The sequence below is a fragment of the Erpetoichthys calabaricus genome, chromosome 17, assembly GCF_900747795.2.
Source record: "Erpetoichthys calabaricus chromosome 17, fErpCal1.3, whole genome shotgun sequence".
NCBI lineage: Eukaryota > Metazoa > Chordata > Cladistia > Polypteriformes > Polypteridae > Erpetoichthys > Erpetoichthys calabaricus.
Window position 1 is genome coordinate 49,686,036 of NC_041410.2, and position 23,142 is coordinate 49,709,177.

At 38.4% G+C, this 23,142-nt stretch overlaps 1 protein-coding gene across 2 annotated transcripts in view; it reads left to right on the top strand.

The window, feature by feature from the left end:
• Positions 1-5,868: 5,868 nt before the first annotated feature.
• Positions 5,869-23,142, top strand: part of pias1b (protein inhibitor of activated STAT, 1b) — a 127,337-nt gene continuing 110,063 nt past the window's right edge. The window contains exon 1 of one of the 2 annotated variants that reach the window (XM_051920319.1): positions 5,869-5,938. Coding sequence is in view for 1 of the 2 variants with exons in the window: in XM_051920320.1 (XP_051776280.1) it covers positions 5,915-5,938 (24 nt within the window). In the remaining variant the exon portion in view is untranslated. The remainder of the gene's footprint in view (positions 5,939-23,142) is intronic. The other variant, XM_051920320.1, reaches the window with a different exon arrangement.

Here is a 23,142-nt window from a genome sequence, read left to right on the forward strand (position 1 = left end):
AGCAATGACTGTGTATATATTACACATTCTCCACATGTCTGCTTCAGTTTTTCTCTCACATCCCAAACACATGCATGCTAGATTAACTGGCAAGTCTAACTGGGCTCATTGAGTAAGGGTGTATGTGAATGTGACCTATGATGGACTATCAGCCCCATCCAGGCGTAGTTTCGAGCCCTGTTTTTATACAATGCTGCTGGGATAGGCTCATTGTCATCTACAGTAGAACTGGATAAGCAGGTTAGAGGATGGATGCATTTTTAAAACTGTGACTGCATGTGTGGTATGTAGCATTGCCTGAAATCTGTTTCAAGCTACAAGGCATGCTCCATGGAACATAAATGTTCTTATCATGTATTCTGTAGGTTTCCTCTATGAACTTGGACCATAAACAAACAGCTTACAGTAGTGAATTGCTGACTCTGATATTTAAACTGTGTAGAAGAATCAAAAGACAGGTATAATGCTTGTTCTTCTGACTCTGTAACTCCAACAAATGAGTACATTTTGGTTTCAGCTAGAGTGCTACAGCTGCCACCAAGCTTCACAGTAGCTATGCTGTTAGACAGGTGATGAGCAGTGCCTGGTCCTCACAAGACAAAGTGCTTGCAGTGCTGCCCAAACACCTTAATTTTGTCAGATCAAACCACATCATTTTTTTTTCTTATGCTCTTAGAATCCAAGTGGGCTGTCACATACCTTTAGCTCAAGTGTGGCTTCCTTCTAGCCATTTTGTCATGAATCTCTAAATGATAGAGTGCTGTTGAAATGATTATCCTTTCAACAGGTTCTCACATCTAAGCAGTGGACTTCTGAAGCTCTAGAGTGACCTTTAAGGGTACTGGTCACCCTTGAGACCATGACTTTTTTTCACCGGTTACTCTGTTTGGCCAGATGGAGAACTCTATAAAGGGTTTTGGTAGTTCCAAACGGCTTCCATTTCACAATTATTGAGGCCATTGAGCTCCTGGGAACACTCAAAGTTTCTGAAATTGTTTTATAATGTTGCACTGATCTACAGTATGCTTCGCCACAATTGGATCATGGAGGTCTACAAAAAATTTCTTGAACTTTGTGGCTTGGTTTTTGCCATGACATTAACTTTGAATTGTGGGACCTTATATACACAGGCATGTGTATTTCTAAACTATATCGAATCAATTTAATTTTCTACAGGTGAAATTCTAGATACATGACAAGGAAAATTAATGCAAACAAAATGCACCTGACAACAATTTGGAGTGCCACAGCAAAGACTTTGTATACTTACATTGTATAATTGAGAGTTTTCAGGTTTGATTTTTAATAAATTTGCAAACCTTTTTGAAAACATATTTATACTTAGTCATCAAGTGTTATTGAGTTTAGATTGATGGGTAAAAACATCACATTTATCAATTTAAAATTAAATTTACAACACAATAACATGTTCAGAAAGTGAAAGAGTTGAAAAACTCTTAAACCCAGAGAATATGTCCTCCTCCAAGGAGGCAGTTCAAGGAGCTTTGGCTGGGGTTGAGTTCATCTCTGCGATGGGTGTCACTGTGATTATTAAAAAGCTTAATAGTGAGAAGGCAAAGGGGATGAATCAGGTCCAACCAGAAGTGTTGAAATCACTGGGTATTGTGAGAGTATTTTGGATAATGTATCCCTTCAGCATTGCATTGTAAGTGGGGACTTTACCTTGGGACTGTTAATCCTGGGTGGTGGTTCCCATTGTCCACTTAAAGAAAACTTACATTTTTTGGCTGCACTGGAAAAGACTTTGCTGGGGTACTGAAATGGGGGCTAACATTCAGAACTCATTCATGACTCTATCCCAGCTATGAAACAACAGAGCATGGATAATAAAAGGATCATAAAAATTTGCCAATACTGTCTACATGTCTCTCTATTTGCTGAGTCAATGTTATGTTGACATAATTGGTATTTAGTGTTGATTGCTCATTGTGGCATTAGTCTACCAAAAGTGTGTGTGGTCATAGCCAAGGTTTGGAGAGTATCCAGTCTGGGACCCTAAAGGCTGTCATCTTGACCTCAACAGACTTACTTCCAGTAGACATTAGAATAGTTGAAATTTAAGTGTAATGTGTTTAGAGCTGCAGTGGGCTGGCGCCCTGCCCAGGGTTTGTTTCCTGCCTTGCGCCCTGTGTTAGCTGGGATTGGCTCCAGCAGACCCCCGTGACCCTCTAGTTCGGATATAGCGGGTTGGATAATGGATGGATGGATGTGTTTAGAGTATGAATTAGCACCTCCAAATATGAATTCATGGGCCTCTCCTGAAAAACAGGGGCATATTCCCTGAAGGTAAGGGGTACACTGCTGCCTCAATTGGATAAGTTGAATTTTTTCAGTAACTTGTTCATGAGTAAGGGTAAAAATGATACTAAAATTGACAAGTAGAACTGTACAGCTGAGTGGGTTTTAATAACAATTTATCACACTGTGGTGGTGAAACAGAAGACAAGTACATAGACGATTTATCAGTCAGTCTTACATTCTCATTCTCACTTATGGTAATGAGCTAGAGGTAGTGACTATAAGAATAAGATTAGAAGAATAGACAAAATTACATTCCTGGACAAATTTTTGGGCTAGTGAACAGGTTGTAAAGCACATCAATTCAAGTAAAACAAAAGGTTTGTGAAGTGCCAGTTGCGGTGGACCAGACATCTTGTTAGGATAGACCCTGGGTGTATCTCACTTAGAGAAGGTCAAGGTATAAAGGGCACAGAAAAAAAATGGATTGTTGTAGAAGAACTGGATTTTTAATGGAAAAACAGTAGTGTGGTTTGATATGGAATAAAAAAAAAAGCCTAAAATTTCATAATTTTAATTTACAAAAAATTACACTTTTACATATGAATTCAGATCAAAAGAATTATTCACAGATTACATACTACTTGAGGTCAAAAAGCAAAATAACTTAAAGTCAATGTGAAGACCCAGTCTGCTTCCTGGCTAAACAATCCTGTTTTTTAAGGGGCACTATTTTCCGAATTGTTTTTTGATGTGTGTTACATCACGTATCACCTGAGAGGTGCTCGTGTATCACACAGCTTGCAACCCGCAGCTGTAGTCAATAACCACATTGATAAAGGGCTATTTTAAAGCAACACTGGAATAACATTTTGAGTTATACCTATATAAAAACTATGTGAAACAATTTAAAGACAATCGTTACAATTCAGCTTCATTTTTTAAAAAACGTCAGCCTTGGCAGGGCTGTTGCAGACCACCAAGTGCAGCATGGCAGTTCCCAGTTTGAAAATCAATGCTGCAACTGATGCAATGTCTTCATTCAGGTAGTAACAAAGTAATGTTAAAGATATGGGAGTTGACAAACCAAAGGGGGGAGAGAAAAAGAAAGTCGGACATGCAACATTCAACAGTAATTAGGCAGAAGCCAACGTTCAAAGGACAAGGCAAACCTATAGCAATATAGTATGCCAAAGAACAGAAATACTAATTTGATAGAAAGTACAAATTAACTAGAACTAACATAGCAAAAACCTAATGCTAACCTACAGTATATATTTCATATTTTAACTATCAATGCATTTGTAACAGTAAGCTCAATGAACAGTACCCAAGTTAATAATATAGTATAAAATATATTTATGTACAGTATGTGTTCAATTAAACTCACAGGCCTTAATGGATTATTTGCTATTTCACTGCTGGAGTGCAACGTCCTTGATGAGTGATCATTTTCTTGGTGATGGACTTCTTGTGTGCCTTTTTATTTTAAACTGTTCTTTAATACAACCTACAAAAAAAATACCAAATTTAAAAAAATGCAAGCAGACAACTGAGGAATCCAACTGATGCATAAGCATTGTAACTTCCAGATGACAGAGAAGCATCCAAAAATATGGACATCATTAAAAAGAATACATTCAATCTATGACTCCATTAATAAAATATAGATGAATACGATTAAAGACTAAACATTAGACAAAAAAGGAGCTCTTGCTGGAGACTGGAAAGTAAAGTTTGTTATTGGAGTGCTCTGCTCAGCCTGATAACCTTGCAGGTAAACAAATGGCAATTATTCCTACACCAGGAGCCTTCGATCAATCTGCATAAAAATACAAAGTACAAAAATTTAAAAGCAATGTTGTATTTATTAAAGCGTAATACCAGTAGAATAAAGAATAATAGAAAATATAAACAGAAACATCTGGATGTATATAATTGTAGGAAACATACTGAAAATCAGCAGTGTCGAAGGTGGAAGTTGTTTTGGGCGGCTTTTTGATTCAGCAATCAATGTGATGCTTGAGTGGTTATTCAACGTTCAATTGAGATGGTTGCTCCCTCATTCTGACATGTCTCGGTCTGTGGTGTTGCTTTGTCGTTACTCTCTGTTCCCTTAGACAAGCCATTATTTATGTTAAAAATACATGTGGGCTTCCAGATCATGTGATATTACACACATGATTGTCTAGCTATCCTGTTGATGGATGGCTCTACCCAAAAGCTTTAATCCGTGATTGTATCTGTGCAATCTCTTTCTGTTTCCCTTTCTTTTACTATTAGGTTGTAAACTGCCTTACCATTTTAAATTAAAAGCACCATAAATGCCTTGGACAACAAGACACGTGCATTAAAGTTATAAACGATTGGACAAGAAAGAACAAATGTAAATGCATTTGGGTCATTGTTTTTTAGTCTAAAACAAATAAACAATGTAATATGTATTTAGACAAGATGCTTTCAATGAAAATTGCCATTGTACATTAGTTAAGTAAGATGCCTTCAAGGATCCTATAAATTCTTTTGTAAACGAGTTAGGGCCTTTATAGTTCATCTGAGTGAAATTCAAAAAAATAAATAGACAATAAGCAGTTTCAAAGAATGGTGATTTCATTCTCCAGGACAACTTCTATACTGAAAGAGTTATGGGTATCTGGAACAAACTACTTAGAAATGTTGTTGAAGCAGAAACCTTGACAAACTCTAAAGGAATACCCCACTCAAAAACAATATTTTCTTAAAGGTTACTTACCCCATGTGCTTTATAGCGATGGGCAAGGAAATTTTGTAATTTCATGTTTTCTTGCAGACATGAGGCAAGACAGTTTATGATTCAACCGTCACGGTAGGTGACCAACACAGGACAGCAGCAAACAATATGAAAACTTCCATGAAAAAATCCCATGTTACTCATGTTGCAGTGGTCTGCCACTGTCAAGTACAGTGTGTACGCCTGATGTAGCCCAAATAAGGGCGAAACACGTGTCGCGTACACTTTGCATTATTTGACAGTAAACTATGCAACATTCCATGATCTGCTTCTTGCAACTGAAGAGGGCCCCGTGGCGGATGTTTGCCGAATATATTACAATTTGTTTAACAAAGCCAAACAGACACGCATATAGTCCGTGGTGACAACTTCTTTTTTAAAACTCCTGAGACACCTGTGTAAGTCCCAAATCCGTACGTCCCACAGTCAGATAAAACATGCTGTATAGTTTCTGGCTCATTACAATTTCTTTAGTAACCTGTATCGTGTTTATTAACTTTAATTAATATGTTTTTTAATCCAGACTGTCTAACTCGAAATGCAACCTACTTACTCAGTTGAGGTAAACAGGCGTTACTTGATCCTGCATTGCTGCTAATGCTTGCATCGTTTATCCACGAGATGATTGAGTACACGTACGTTAAAGCACTGAAAAATAAAGTCATTCCCGGAAACAATGATCTCATACTTCAGAGGTAATTTATTGTAATAGCGTTGCCTTCGTTTTTAGAAAGCTTACTCTACATTTCTGCTGCTTGGAAACGACTGTGGTTCATAAAAGGCGCCAGGATTTAAACAGATTGTGACGCACGACGTCGGCGTTGCCAAATGCGTGAGCCCACGTGCGCGGGAGGGGGTGATCACGCCTGCGCCAAGAGGAACAAGATGGCGGAGAGTGCGGAACTGAAGGTAAGGCGCAGCTTTAAAATCACCCTTGATATAGCCCGTTAATTGACGAGTAGAGGCCTGTCGGGTTGGCATTGGAGGTGCTTATTCGAAAAGATAAAGGAGCGTTGTTGCAAAGGTCGGCTATTGTGCAGAACGGGCGCTGGGGAGAGGCCGGCCAGGAGTGTTGTTGTTGAGGCGGTGAGAGACAGTAAACGAGCGGGGATGTTGTCACGGCTGCGTGGGGAGAGGGAGACAGAGAGGGTGAAGGGGAGGGGGGAATTCGGGCTCGGACTCGGACCGACTGATTCTAATGGGTGCTGTGTTGCTATCTGCCCCCTTTCTAGCTGCTGAGCATCAGTGTGTGGGTTGAGCGTTTCTCGACGAAGCTGCGCAGTACTACTCTACCTCAGTGTTGTCCGAGGCCGGAGCTGCGGCCTGAGCTGATTTCCCCCTCCCCAGTCCCTTCACACAATGGCGCTCGGACTGACAGGCGGTCCTCCGGTTGAAGCCTTGTTTTTAACAGTCATCGCCCGGCTATTAAGAGCGCACGGAAAGTGTTCTCTGTGCAGTCGTGTTATGGAAATACTGTTGCGTATAACGGATCGCTTCTCTAGGTGCTTTTCTTGTGCAGTTCAGGGGAAGGGCTAGTTTGAGAGGAGGGGGCGTGAACCGGGCTGCTGGGCAGTGGAGACGGCCACTAAACTGAGCTAACGAAGTCCTCAATAGCTGATATAATCGTGGAACTGAAAGAACCAAAACGCAGGCATTTGATGTAGCCCGGGACGAGTAGGGCAGCCTTGCAGTGTAAATATATTTGAGCAGAAGGAGGTTTAATTTATCTCAGACTTCGCGCTGCATCTGGCTCGGTCCCTTTCGTTGTTGTGTGAAGATATAGCGAACCGAAATCCAAAAGCGTTTGATACAAATGAAGCTAATGTTTAGAACTGGAAAGCCCGATCCGACTGATACGGGGAAAGGGTTAAGAATCGATGCGTCTTATAGATTAATTTGATAATGTTGTGATGTCGAGATCGTTATCTTTTACGAAACTGAAAGCGAACCGAGTCGTCGACAGATAAGTTTAACTAAGCTGAGCCGGTGAACAAGTACTGTTATATACGCGGGGAAAACGCATAATTTATTTTTTTTTATTTTAAAGTACCTTAGGTAAACTATTTTAGAGTGAAGTTTGTTTGCTGAAGGAAATACTCATTTTAAGGCATCGTTACATTGATACTAGAAAGCAAGCTTATGCACAGAAATGGAATACTAGTATTACCCTAAGTAGACGCACTCAGGATTAGTACAGAGAGGAAAATATACATTTAACAGTACACAAAATAAGTCAGAATTTAGCAATATACCTCCAAATAAGATTGTACAATGCGTGTAGCTCAATGAATAAGAGTTCTTAAATCTGTTGTTCTTTACCCTTGGTGGTAGCAGAAGTTTAGGAAAAAGGATGGCTATTGTCTAATAGAATTGACTTGACCTTCTTTCTAACCTGTTTGCAATGCAGCTCAGTAGCAGTCTGCTGCAAACCAATAATTTAACTGAATTTTTACTGTTTTAAGATTATTTAGATTCTTAAATCTGTGACTGCCAAACTAACATCTAAAAGTAAATGTAACAATAGGTTCATAAAGGACTTGATAAAAATGCTCCATTAAGGTTTTGTCCACTTTAGACCAATTGGGTTTTCTTAAAAAGGAGTCTTGTCTGCTCTTCTTACAAATTCTTTCTGTGTTGAAGTAATCCACCGAAATTTTTTTTCTCGTGACGTTACCCAATGTACTTTGAAGTTGGGGCCACAATAAAAAAAAAAAAAAAAAATAAAATGTCATGTTTTCATCCAGAATGGAGAGAAAGTAGTTTGACATAACAGAACTCGGTGGTAGCTAGTGCTGTACAATGGAGAAACAATGTGAAATATGTGCATGGGGGAAAAAAGATCTCGCATTAATTGTTGCATAATCCACATTTCTATTATCCAGTTGCTTATTTAAAATGTGCAAAATGTATTCTTTTTTTTGGCAAAAATATTGTTAATAGTTATTTCCTAAATTATCAGTGTGTACATAAACAGGAAACCCAAACACTCATGGGATTGCTTTGTTGAATTGGATCTTGATTTGTCTTTATCTGTAAAAAGAAATGACCACAACAATAAACATAACAGCAGGTAATGGCTGTCTTCCCTATCTTTTAGAAGACTTGCAATGACAAAGTCCTCTGCAAATATCAGGGTATGTCTGTCCCTTTTGTGAACTCCTGCTGTCATTTGTGTATAGGATAAACAGAAGAGGCCACAGACGGCATCCTTGAGGTATCCCCATGGATGTATTAAGGTAATCAGTGTATCAGCCAGCAACACTCGCTATTATGTTTAGTCAACAGGTCCAGAATCTGTCCCTAATTCAGTAAATTCAAAAGTGTTGCTGTGTCATCCTCCACTGCCTCCACCCTCACTCTGTTTGCAAATGGGTAAGGGTAAGATAAACATGGGTTTTGTTTAGTTGTCTCAATTAACTTCTCGAAAGATTTAATGATTTGAGAATTTAATACCGCAAGCCAGAAATCACTTCGTTCTTTTGTCCTTGATCATTTTTACTAATATTTGCATAGTTCCATAGAGTGGTCACTTGCTTTAAATCCAGAGATATCACAAATTTGAAGATGAATATTGCACAGCTGTGATCTGCAAGTGTCAGTGGACATCCACATATATTTAATATTCATAATGCTGTTTAAAATGTTACTCTGTCATATCTACATTTATTCTACAGTAGTACTTATTCAGTTGTCACCTTTACAAATCCTATTGGCACCACTGTTTTCACAGATGAGTTTAGAAACACACTTAGGGTTACACATTTCAGTTTAAGGATCAGACCTGAAACCTGATGTGTTGCAGAGGTAATGCACCATACCCCAATACATTTAGTAGTCTTATCTTAGATTTTCTTGTAACTTTTTTTTTTTTTTTGTTGATAACTGAGGTCAAGGTAGCATAGAGTAAGGTGGAATAAGTATTCAATAAGTCAACATTTTTCTCATTAAACATATTCTGCAATGCAGTTACACACGTGGAATTTCAATAACACATCGGTCTTAACGCAATAGAACAATGTCACCATTCCAATACATAGTTGCATGCAGTAAGCTGGCATGACACAGGAAAAAGGTATTAAACCAGCTGATTTCACTAACTTGTTCTAGTACCTGTGCTAAAAAGAATCTGGGTTATTTCATGTTGGTAGGGTAGTACTTTTCCATTTTGAACAATAGTTAACCATATGTGAATGTGAGTTAAAAAGTCATTTGTTACCAAACTGTTACATAAGAAACCTCTACTGATGGGTAAAGGCAAAGAGTTCTTCCAAGAATTTTGCAACAATATTGTTGAGCAACTTAGCAATGGCAGTGGTTACTGATAAATGTTCCTATAAGCACCATTGGGTCATTATCCACAGTTGGAAGGTACGTCACTCAACTGTTAACTTATCATGCACTGGGGCTCTTCCCAAGATTTCCGAATGGGCAAACCTTTAGTCAGAAAAGTAGCCCATGAAGCCAGTAAGCCAAACCTCTGCTCTTTCAAAAGATGACAGACTGGGCGTTTTAAAAAATCAGACTGGGTAATGACCTGCACTGCTATGCATTACTTTGAAAAGAAAACAAACATTGGAATGGTGGTGAATGCTTATGTACAAGCTCTCAGTTGGTTTTCCTGTGTCAGTGCTCCTGTCTCCCAGCATGGATAAGGTTTATGTTTTGTGTGCTACTTGTGTGGAGTTTTCATGTTATCCCTGTGTCTGCGTGGGTTTCCTCCCATAGTCTAGACACAGTTTAGGTGAATTGAAAATGCTGCGTTGATGTGTGTGTGTGTGTCCACCCTGCAGTGGGCTAGCATCCTGTTCGGGGATTGTTTCTGCCTTGTAAAAAATGTTTGTTGGGACAGGCTCCAGCATTCTTGCAGCCTTGATTTGGATTAGTGTATTTAGTATATGGATGGATGGTTTGTTCAAGAAATATTTTTGCTTTTTTTTTTTTTAATTTTTTTATTTTGAAAGCGTGATGAGGATAACATTTCCAGTCTAATTTTGCTCTCTCTACTTGTGACTAGCCTATTCTGCATGATCATTCCAAGGTAAAATGTAAGTCATTATTTCAAAACTGGAACAATGGCTAGATAATTTTATGGTTTAGCTTATAGTTATATGTAATGCATAAATTGCAGTATTGACTTAGAAGTGTACTTATTGGAGCTGGCTGAACACTTTCCATCAATTAGCACAATTAAATCGTAATAAACACAAAGCACTTTAAATACCCATTTGAATGGTACATGAGCAATATTGGCTAAGCTGTAGTAAACAATGATTTTTGAGGCATCTTGAAAACCTAATAGAATTTTTACAGGAATTGTAATGTTGTATATACTGATAAAATTAAATCTCAACAATTACAAACCTTTCAAAGTGACATTAACAGTTAAATAACCACCATACAATATATTTAAAAAGGAGCTGTAGGAGAATTGACCGCCTAGTAATAGAACAAGACCTCAGAATTGCTAAAACTAAACTATACTCGAAAAGAAATACATGAGGGAAAACCATGAATAATACACAAATATCAGCACTCCAGACTGTGACTAAAATGGTTGCAAATGTGACTGAAAGTAGACATTGGTGATTATCATTTCTACTTAGTTCTCCAGTGGTGAATGAAATCCTTGAAACTTTAAAATAACTATATTGTAGCAGATACAAAAGGGCTTTTTTTAATTTTTGAGTTGATGTGCTGTTAACATGTGTTTGTATAGGTTCCCCCCTGGATATCTGAGAGCCACATTAAGGCTGGTTTATACACTTCATGTGTCCATGCTGATTGCAAGGCACAAGCATTGAAAACCCAAGGAAGACATGCAAAACATCTACCCACCATGTTGATAGGTATATCCGTGTGAATCAAATAGTTTAAATTCTATTTAAAAAAAAATATCCCTTACCTGTCATGACCACACCTCTAAGTTGTATTACATGCACAGATGATCATGGCAGATTAAGCTGATTGAACTGTTAACAATGTGTAGTTAAAATGCTGCACAGTGTCTTTAACAGTAGAATTTCCACCAAATCTTGTTTTCCTTGATCCCCCTATTTTTCCCAGTACACACGAGGAAAATCGTATATCCTTATCACCGCAACAATTGGATAGCTGCCTTTGTTTTGCAAATGTGTCATATAGTGGCATTTGCTCATCCCCCTTTCAGCCAGCCATTTGCCCCTTCTGACACTTACAATGTATGTTTATCACTGCCAGCTCAAAACCTCTCCCTTACAGCTCATGTCTGCATTGAAGATTTTATATAGCAAAGACTTGTAAGGAATTCTGTAGGTAATGATGTAGATTGTTGTTTGAAATACTATGCATTTCATGTGTGTTCTGTGTCTACAGCAAGCTGTGTAAATGTGTGACAAAACAAGAAATGTTAGGTCTTTTAGACACAGGTGCAAATACATGTGCTTATTATCAGTATAACCTCATGAATGCGAGTGTTTACTTTTACTTCTCATTTCTGTGACTTCAATCGGCACACAGACCTAAATTACCATTTAACATTAACTTTTGCAACTAACAATTCTAGACAGGCTGTTACACAACAGAAAGTTATTATTTCCAATCTGACTGCTTAAATGTGAAACACACATGCAGGAAAACATCTTTATTTATTTCATCTCTACTATGCCCCTCCATCCCTTCCACCTGAGGGGATACTTATTTCCACAGCTTACCCTTTGCTGTAAAAAATGTGTGCCCCTGTAAGCTGTTTCCAAATATTAACACTGTATAGTTGAAATTGTTCAAAATGTATTTTCAAAGTCTGCCGAATGTATTCAATATCAATTTAATGTGCCTTCGCCATCCCATCCACTGGAGAGGAAAATCATTTCCACAGCTGAGCTTTTGTCTTTGAAATGCTGTTCTATTTATAAAATAAAAAAAAGAGCTATACTTATTTAAAAGAATTTAGAATGTCTTTTTATCACTTTTTTTCTCCACTGTGCTCTTTTGTCTTATCCTCTGGAAGAGACACTTGCTGCGTAGCCTTAGAAGTGCATGCCTCCTGTTGGCTGCTTATAAAATGAACAGCGGACAGGTAAAATTTGCCAAAATTAATTTTAAAAGGTTGTAGAAAGTCATCTTTATCACTTTCATGTCTTCTGTGGCCTTCTGTCTCATCCACAGCGGGGTGCTTATTACCACAGCTAGAGCAGAGCTGTAGAAATGCACGCCCCCTGCCACCTTTGATTTTTGCCTCAAGCAGGTGCAGCTATTATTGACAGTTGTATTCTCACAATCAAGGGGATATCAGACAAACCATTAAGGAAAGGAAAGTTACAGGAGTTTCTGCAGTATACTAGGCTATATTGACTTGTTCAGCATTAAAATGTGTTGTCCCTTGATAAAACACAGATCTCCGACAGACTGAAAACTAAAAAGCAGAGAAATTCAGTGATTAGTAACAACTAGCCAACTGCTACGCCGCATAATTATGTATTGATGAGTGAACACTTCCTGAAAGACACGGTTGTCCAAATGGGGTGGGTTTCAGGATACGACTGTAGGTGAATGAAAAGATAGAACTCTGGAGAGGGCAACATACAATTGTGACTGACAATTGGAGGACCGCCGTTGCACGCTGCATACAGCGATTCACATCCACGACAAACATGATTTTTCTTAGATGGTCCTGTTGCGTCCACCCTCGCACTTGAAGCATACACACTGCCTGGTCATGTGCCCGGTCGCAAGAGCAACTCACGGAGACCCGTTCACCAACTCTAAGACCATGGGATACCTCTCGCAAACTGTTTTACACGTTGCATACAGTGATTCACATCTGCGACAAACATGCTTCTTCTTAGATGGTCCTGCTGCATCCACCCTCATTCTCGAAGCATACACACTGCCTGGCAATGTGCCCGCTCGCAAGAACAACTGACCGAGACCTGCCCACCAATTCTAAGACCATAGCGTGTAAAACAGTTTGCGATGGTGGACGCGGTCGTGCATCATAACTGAAAAGAATAATGAAAAGTCAACGTGGCTCAGAGTTGCATGTGGAGTATAGCAGAGACGAACTGAAAAGAATAATGAAAAGTCAACGTGGCTCAGAGGTGCCTGTGGAGTATAGTAGAGACGAACGCGAATGATGCCCAGTTTTGTGAATTGCTGCGTCTGAGTTGGTGGGCGTGGCTCCGCGAGTTGTCGTCCTATCCAATGACGCCGTGTTTTGTGAGTTGCTGTGTCAGAGTTGGTGGGTATGGCTCTGCGAGTTGCCGTCGTATCCAATGGTCTTAGAGTTGGTGGGCGTGGCTCCATCCTGCGTGCTTCCATGGGTGTCTTGCTTGCGCTGGCGGCGGCTTAGTGAAATATATATATATATATATATAGATACAGGCATATTACCTTTCAGAATATCCAACTGAAAGGTGCAAGTCTCACCAACTTTAGAGATAACCTTCAATTGCATGCTGAGAAAACAGTGGAGGATACAGTCAAGGAAATGGAAAGCCAGTTATCACAGCAAGGAAGCCCACATTGGTCTTAGATTATTCGTTGCCAGATGATTTAACCCTTTTTGGAGAAAAAGAGATTGACACTTTAATTAAATGGTATCAAGAAGTCTTGCTGACAAAAGAGCTTTATTACACAGATTTCCACAATATTCTACATCTTGTTGAGATCGTGATTGTTCTGCCTATTTCAGCAGCTCAGTGTGAACATGGCTTTTCAGTACAGAACAGGGTAAAATCAAAAGTGAAAAGCCCACACAATGTCCAAAGTGAGAATCGGTACTGAAGGCCCATCACTTGGGCAGTTTCATCTTGAGCCCTGTGTCAAATGCTGCCTCGCTTCAATCAAGAAGATAAGAAGACCACATTACATTGGGTGGCCCTTTGACACTGACATTTGATGGTCAGTGGTGCAGACTCACTGCCTGAGTAAAATATATTGTTCTTAATGACTGTACTTAGTTTGAAAGTTATGATATTCAATTATGCAAATCATCAAGACAGACATAAAAGCACAAGGGAAGGATACACTACACAGGAAGAGGAAAATAACTAGGCACACATGAAGTTTAGAAAGTTAAACAATTGAGAAATTAATATTTTACACATTTGATTATTTGGCACCTAAACCAATACTGCTGTCTATTTATTTTCCTTTTTGGAGCCACTGACTCCTTGAAATGAATTTTTGTCGGAAGTGCTGAATATAGAACAGAAGGAAATGTATTATATATTATAACTTCTTGGAAGGTGTGTGTCCCGTTATATCTGGAGTAAAAGTAACACAGCATTTCAGAAAAAAAACATACCAACAGTCAAACATGGTAGTGGTAGTGTGATGGTCTGGGGCTGTTTTGCTGCTTCAGGATCTGGGGGGTATTTTTCATATGTCGCTTAAATCATCCGAGATCAGGTGCCTCATCTTGGATAAGTTAATGCCGGTGACACTCATCCGGGATAGGTCAGTTTTTCAAACGCAGCGGTGTAGTAGATTAGTTTAGCTGGATCTAATCATACGAGATGAATGTGCGTGCTCGCGCTGAGTGAAAAGCCCATATATATCGAGTCTAGAAAACATGATCAGCAAGTCTTTGATAGGCTGTAACAAAATGACGAAAGAACGGCCGCATTTTGTTTCACACAAAATTTTGTTTCACACGCAAGACCTTTTATTCGAAAGACATGAAGAATTTCATGATTTAATATGCACAAGGGGTAACACTGAAAAAGCAGCCCAGACCAGAAAAGACGTCTGGCAAAAAGTGGCCGACGAATTAAACGCTAAGTACTGTGCATTGTACTTACTGAATGCAGCGTTTCATTTCCTATGTGTCAGATTAATTATTATTATTTAATATGTCATAATTCCAGATCAAACGTGAGCAGAAGGAGAACATGGGAACAGGTTAAAGTGAAGTACAAGAATATACTTCAAACTGGTAAATATTGGTATATAACTATTTAAAGAATTGTTGACATAAAGAATCATATAATAAAAAACATTAATTTTAAAGCTAATAAGAAGGCAGACAAGCAAAAAACAGGTGGAGGTCCACGCGGTCCAGACCAAACCCCTGCAGAAGAGTTGGCTCTCCAGCAAAATGCCCATCACCCTGTTTCTGATGGCATTCCAGGGGGAAGCTCCTCCTCAGAACCAGTGGCAGGATGCAGTGGTCACTTCATTTCAGGTAAAGGATGGTCATTGCATATATTTGCCCTCCATGTGTGCCATAGGTATGTTCCATATAGCCCTCTTTTTTGTTGGCTCAGTTGCAGGGAATGTCATTTCCCTTGAACCTGTGTCTGACCAAGGAGATATTGACGAAGGTCAAATATTTGATGAAGGCACTGTGTCTGATTATTCATCAGGAGGAGAGGTACATTTTCCAAATAATGTTTGATCAAACTCCACTCTGATCAGTCCCATGTGCCCCAATCACATTTGGAAATGAGAATGTTAGGCTGATTGAGATTCTTCATGGAACTGTGGGTGTTTTTGCCTGTGTATTACCCACCTGCAATGGCATGAAACACCTCTTTTATTGTCTGCATGCGCAGGTGTCCAGGAAACACTATGAAAACCTGAAGGAAATATTTCAGAGCCAGACAGACTTTATGACTTGCCTGGCAAACTGCACTTTTAGATAGATTTTCCTCATCGCCTACAGTATATAAAAAAAGTGCCGCTTGCAAAAAACCTCAATGCAATGCATACTGTCTGTATGGTTGTGAGAGCCCGACTTCGCAGAGTTTGACTTCGAATATAAGGTCCTAATAAATTTTTGAGGTACAATATTCCCCCTCGGCTAAAGCGGTATCTTTCGAAAAGAATTTCCTCCGGGAGCAATAAAGGATCTTGCCAATCGCGCAAAACCTTCTCTATATGAATTCCCTCCGTATAATTTGTGTACCGATACCAATTGGTCGCTCATTCATGAACGGCGAAGTCATGACTAAATGAATTCCATGTACGGACACTGATTAAGTGTGTGAGCTAATCCTTGTTTACATAGAACAAACCTGCTCCGAGCAGGTTTGAGGATTTGGATGTGCTGCTATGAGAACACATCCAGCAAGAGTTTCAAAGAACCGACAGATCCAGGATCACGCCAAATTGTCAACAATTACATCCGGCTAAACGACTAATCCACATACGAAAAATACCCCCCTGGACAACTTGCTGTGATTGATGAAACCATGAATTCTGCTCTCTACCAAAACATCCTGAAGCACAATGTCCGGCCATCAGTTTGCGACCTCAAGCTGAAGCACACTTGGGTTTTGCAGCAGGACAATGATCCAAAACACACCAGCAAGTCCACCTCTGAATGGCTTAAAAAACAAAATAAAGGTTTTGGAGTGGCCTAGTCAAAGTCCAGACTTGAATCCAATTGAGATGCTGTGGCATGACCTTAAAAAAGCAGTTCATGCTCGGGATCCCTCCAGTGCGGCTTAATTGAAACAATTCTGCAAAGAAGAGTGAGCCAAAATCCCTGCACAGCGATGTGAAAGACTCGCTGCCAGTTATCGCAATTGCTTGATTCCATTTGTTACTGCTAAGGATGACGCAACCATTTATTCGTTTTAGGGGGCAATTACTTTTTCACATAGGGCCATGTAGGTTTGGGTAGTTTTTTTTTTTTTTTTCCTTAATAAATAAAATTATCACTTAAAACTACATTTTGTGTTTACTTGGGTTATCTTTGTCTAATATATAAATTTGCTTTATGATCTGAAAGATTTAAGTTTGATAAATATGCAAAAAATAAGAAATCAGGAAGGGGGAAAATACTTTTTCACAGCACTGTGTGTGCATATTAATACATCTAGTAGTGTGTGATGATCATATTCTCTACAAAACCTTTTCACACCCACCTCCTCTAACTATAAATGATTCCTTTCGCTATCAGATGAAATTCTGGCCCTATAGTGTTTTTTAAGGTTAGGTTATTTTCTATTAAAGTTTATGTATGTTATAATTACTCATAATAATTTTACCTAATAGTTAAATCAATGTATATGGTAATTAATATGGATAATTTCAAAAAGTCATTAAATATAGCATTAACAATAATTATGTTAATAATCTAGGTTTGATGTTAATGGATAGATTTCTTATAAAGAGGAATCCTCCGTGAAGAAAAATAAATAAAATAAGGTTATCAGTAATGTTACTAGAAATGCACCTGTCTGGTTTAATATCCCATTGTCCATAATATAGTGGGATGGAAGGAGGATAAATTCAAATTGCAAAGTGTTTTTTTTTTTTTTTTTTTTTTTTTTTTTTTTTTGATAACCTGTTGTTATTATTAGCATTTAACATTATTACCAGGCTTGAGCAAAACTCCGATATTGACAAAGAGGACCTTCCATGAGCTAATAACATCAAATTTTGAGACTATTGTTGGTTCAGTGTACATTTGAAATTGGTGTAAAGTTTGCATCTTATTGAGATTTTTTTTGTGCCGTATTGTTGGTGAGTAATGGTTTTGAGTCCTCTTAGGCCCAGTAGTTTTGGGATAAGAGGTGACCTACTGGGACCCAGTTTTGGAATAACTGAGCTTGGAAAAAGAATGTAAGACTGGAAACATGGTGTCCTTTACTAGAGGGTTATAGAATTAAAAATAGCCTTTGATTAACTTTTATTCTGTCTTTAAGACAGGCATATGTAGCTACAATTTATCTGATTGCTAAAGTCACTAATGCAATCAACAGCTTAAAAATGTTTTACTTTTATATACTGTGAATGAATATACATTTGTTTTGACAAAGTTACAATTTAAAGTCTGCAGAAAATGTTCAAAATATTGAGGGAATATTAAATTGAATTCTTTTGGAAATTCTACTACAATAGCATCTGGAATATTTATAATGCACACATGCTTAAACCTGTAGTAGGTTTGTGTGTATTCTTTCAAGACGGAAATTAACCCAAGTTGCACTCACACTCAAAAATTGCAGATTTTGTATCGGCACATCTTTGTGAAGTCTAAGAAAATCCCCACCGATATGGAAGAAATATGAAATCTTTGCAATGCCAAACTTAGAAATGTGCTCTTTGGAACAGCTGAGCGAAAACCTCCAACCACTTCACCACAATGCCATCGAGACTGACCAAAATGTCCAAAACTAGTTACAGGTTTTTCTCTACCGTGTTGTTTGAAGCCCTGTGTACCACAGAAAATGAAAACGGTAGTCACTTCAAATAGAGTTGGGGAGTGTACTGAATTTTCTTTTTGATATTTAAGTAAAATCAAAATACAAAAGCCTGTAACTCAGTTTTGATTTTTTTTTTCCCTCAACAACTTCTGCACATTCTATTTAATGTGCAGAATCTCCATTGCTCTTTTTAAGCATAAATGTTGAATTGCCTGGCGCTGATAAGTGCGAGAAGAGCAAATGGAGTGAGGATCAAAAGCGGAAGAGTTCAGAGCAGGTAATGCTAGCTTTGCTGTTCATGAACAGTTTTTTTTTACTTTGGATGACAGAGCAAGTGATACAACGTATGTATGTATATGTAAATATATATGTATACTAGGGGGCTTTGCTTCGCTCGCCATCCCCCATGCCTACGCTACACGCTAGCCTCTTTTCGGTTCTGTCGCTCGCATATGGGGAAGCCGATGTACAATTTAAAAAGATATTTCATGGGAATTGTTACATATACATAATAGAACTATTTTACATTACAGCAAGTAATTAACCATATTAAAAAATAGTAACACGTAATAATTTGAACGTAAATTGTTTCTCGTTACGTAATATAATTCTGTTTTCTGTAAATTCGATTTAATTCTGTTTGGCTTTGAAATTTAACACACAAATACTTTTTAAACTTTTATTGTAAAACGTCAATAAAAACAATTTTTTGAATTAAATTTTTGTCAATATTGCATTGAATTTTCATTCGGGTTTTGGACTTTCGTCATGACCACGCAACATATAACTGCCCATGATTGAATTTAATTTCTTTCTCTCTATGAAATAAAACTACTTTTTCGAATGTTTGGCTCTGAGATTTTGTTAGTTGTCTTTGAAAAAGCTATTCTAACGGGAAACTGTTAACGTTTTAATATGAATGCCCTATCAAAATCTCCTACGTTACCTTTCTTGGATATATCCTTCTTTCTACAGTAATTCGTGTGGTGGAAGACCAGACAGCGTTAACGGTTGTAGATATTCTTCAGGCTGTTGTAAGTTGATGTTTTCATCTTTTGCACAATCAACACCAACTGTTGATATGCATTTAACCAATTTGCCGTGTAACGGATCAACATTTTTGGTGTTAACTCATTTGACTATGTTTCTCGGTGCTAGGATTGCCCGTGTACTCATTTTTTTTCTCTTGATACCCCTTCATGATAAAATTCTTCAATAAGATTTGGACGTAATACGTCTTCTTTAATTGGGAACTTAAAGTGAGGAAAATGTAAAAATTTATAAGAGCTGAGAGAGCAGAAACTGTGTCTGTCAAAAGCATTCACACGAATGAGAGGTGAGATTACCATGTGCATGGTTGAATATGGTTGAGAGGATGGCGTGACTTAAAAATCTCATGGCCAAAGCTTCATCTCGCGGGACTTGAAAAAATCTTCCAAAAAGTCTCGTCTCGTTGCAGGATTTTTTTTATATAATAGAGAGATATATATATGTGTGTGTAGTCTGTGTGTAATGCAAAGTTCACTGACTAGCTGACTCAATCATCAACAAAAACACTATTTTCCTTTTTTAGTTTAAAGGCTGAAATTTGGCAGGATAGTACATCTAGACCAGTAGGGGTCCACTAAGAGAGGAAATTTCAATATGTCTTCCCCCCTTCAAAATCTCAAAAATGTTTTGACTGATTGAATTGAAATTTGGTAACATTATAGAAAAAAGAAAATTAGATGACTTTTTTTTTTTATTTCTTGATATTTGTCTGTAATAAAGCTGTATTTAATAAGTTAAATGAAAGCACAATGCAAACCCTCCAAGAGATTATAGGTAAAAGCATTTTATTCAAATATGAAGAAAGCTACCATTTTTATGAGTTCTGCTACAGGGTGAAATTATATTTATACCCCAGATTCTCAGCATTTTAATGATTACTTGCTTTTATTCAAACAAAATTTCCTCTAAAATTGTAATTTGGCTTGATTATTAACAAAACACAACTCGCTTAGGAAAAACAAGAATTGATTAACAGCAGAAATGTTTTACTTCTGTGCAATTATATGTAACTTGTTCAAGAGTATATAGCTCCAATGAACTAATATTAGTCCCCTTGGCACAACAAATACTGCATACAGAAAATTACTCTGTTTCTTAACTTGTGATATATACGATATACAAATAACCTTCAGCACTATAACTCGGGCTCATAGTCATAGAATATTTCAAGGGTGATACCAAATAATACAACTAGTCTAAACATGAAATACATTACTGCAGAGGCCATCCAGGCAGGTGTGATGCCTGCAATATGCGTTTCTGCCTCACCAGCAAAATGAGGTTAATGCTATGCAAGGTTTCATAAATCATTTGCTGTTCTTTTGCACACCTAATGAGTAGACAAGCAGCAGGTGGAAGGAGATAACGGCAGCAGTGAGTTACCATATTGCAAAACATACTTTTTTGCATCCTAAAAATACTTGTACATTGTCAGTGGTATAAAGTATAAAAACAAGTAACTCAATCCAAAAAAACATATCTGTGCAGCATATGCCTTCATCTGTCCATTTCACACTTTCTCAGGTCTGTACTGAAATGCTTTAAGGGTGAATAAAAACAGTAGTTTTTGTTCTTTTCTTTTGTGAATTATTCAGCATTAATGTTTCAGTCTTGATGTAAACTGCATTACTTACCTTTTAATTTTCATTTTGAGCTTTATTTTGTTTAACAAGTAATTGATATTCCTAATTACAGTATTTGTGGATGTTCCACATATACCACATTCATTTTGCATTACCGCATTAATATTTGCAGCATGTACTGTACATCTTTTATGATCTGCAATTAGAATTAGATATATATAGATTATATTATATATATATATATATATATATATATATATATATATATATATATAGATATAGATATAGATATAATATAGAGAGAGAGATATAGATATATATAGTTACCTGAAACACACACACACACACACCCCCCCCCCCCCCCCCCCACACTTAATGTGTTGCTATATATTGCCTTTGATTCTTGTAAGTCTAAGCATTATCCTCTGATGAAGACCCCTGATAGGGGTTGAAAGCTCAGGAATAAAAACTACTTTATGATACGTGATTCATTTTTTCTCCCTTCGTGGATCTCCAGCTGCAAATATGCAAACCGTATCACAGACCTTCTCTTCCATATATATATATATATATAATCCCTATGTGCGTGTGGGTGTCTTCTGGTGAAGTGCTCATGCGCGGGGCACGGTGCGATGCGCGATATTACTGTCAGAGAAAGTTACAGGCGTTTTACGGAAATACAAACCAGTATTACTGCAAGAGGAAATTAAAGGTACACAATACAGTGACGCATATTACAGCCACATACAAGCCAGTATTACTGTCAGAGGAGATTAAAGGCATATTACCGACACACACGCCTGTATTACCGCCAGAGAAAATTAAAGGTATATTACGGACGTACAAGCCAGCGGACGTACAAGATGGTATCCTTCAATAAGGGCGCGCACAAAAAGGCGAGCTTCAAAAGGGCGACCTCAATTGGGCGCAGCGAATAAAGGCGCGCGTAAATAAAGCACCTCTGTTGCTCTTCACATATTCCAGAGCCATTTGAACTAAATTATCTACGAACGCCTTTATTCGTCGCGCTCAATTGAGGTCACCCTTTTGAAGCTTGCCTTTTTGTGTGTGCCCTTATTGAATAGAGCCGTACAAGACAGTATTACTGTCACAGAAAATTAAAGACACACAATACATGGTGGCAGCCCACGAAGAACGGTCAGCTAAGCAAGTAAACATCAACAAAAGAAAGGCTGAAAGAAAGAAAAATACGACCAACAAAAAGAACGAGGTCAAAGTCCCTTGCCATTTAATATAGACTGTTCCTACTAATGTTTATGTACTACTGTTCTAGCGCCCGTTATTGTAACGGGCTAAATGACTAGTATATATATAATATAATATAAATAAAACTGCTCAAAAAAAATTAAAGGATCACTTTGAAAACACATCAGATCTCAATGGGGGGAAAAAGTCATGCTGGATATCTATACTGATATACAGTAGGCGGAGTAATGTGTTAGGAACGAAATCATGCCACATCATTTGATGGAAATGAAAATTATCAAGGGCTGAATTCAAAGACACCCCGAAAATTAAAGTAAAAAAATGATGCGGCAGGCTTGTCCATTTTGCCGAAATTTCATTGCAGCAACTCAAAATTGTACTCAGTAGTTTGTATGGCCCCCACGTGCTTGTATGCATGCTTGACAATGTCTGGGTGTCATGCTCCTAATGAGATGACGGATGGTGGCCTGGGGGATCTCCTCCCAGATCTGGACCAGGGCATCACTGAGCTACTGGACAGTCTGAGATGCAACCTGGTGGTGTCGGATGGACCGAAACATAACGTCCCAGAGGTGTTCTATTAGATTTAGGTCATGCGAGCATGGGGGCCACTCAGTGGTATCAATTCCTTCATCCTCCAGGAACTGCCTGCATACTCTCGCCACATGAGGCCGGACATTGTCATGCACCAGGAGGAACCCAGGACCCACTGCACCAGTATAGGGTCTCACAATGGGTCCAAGGATTTCATCTCGATACCTAATGGCAGGCAAGGTGCCATTGTCTAGCCTGTAGGGGTCTGTTTGACCCTCCTTGGATATGCCTTCCTAGACCATCACTGACCCTCCACCAAACCGGTCATGCTGAATGATGATACAGGCAGCATAACGTTCTCCATGGCTTCTCCACACCCTTTCATGTCTGTCAAATGTGATAAGGATGAACCTGCTCTCATTTGTGAAAAGCACAGGGCACCAGTGGTGGATCTGCCAATTCTGATATTCTACGGCAAATGCCAATCGAGCTCCATGGTGCAGGGGCAGTGAGCACAGGGCCCACTAGAGGATGTTGGGCCCTCAGGCCACCCTCATGGTCTATTTCTGATTGTTTGGTCAGAGAC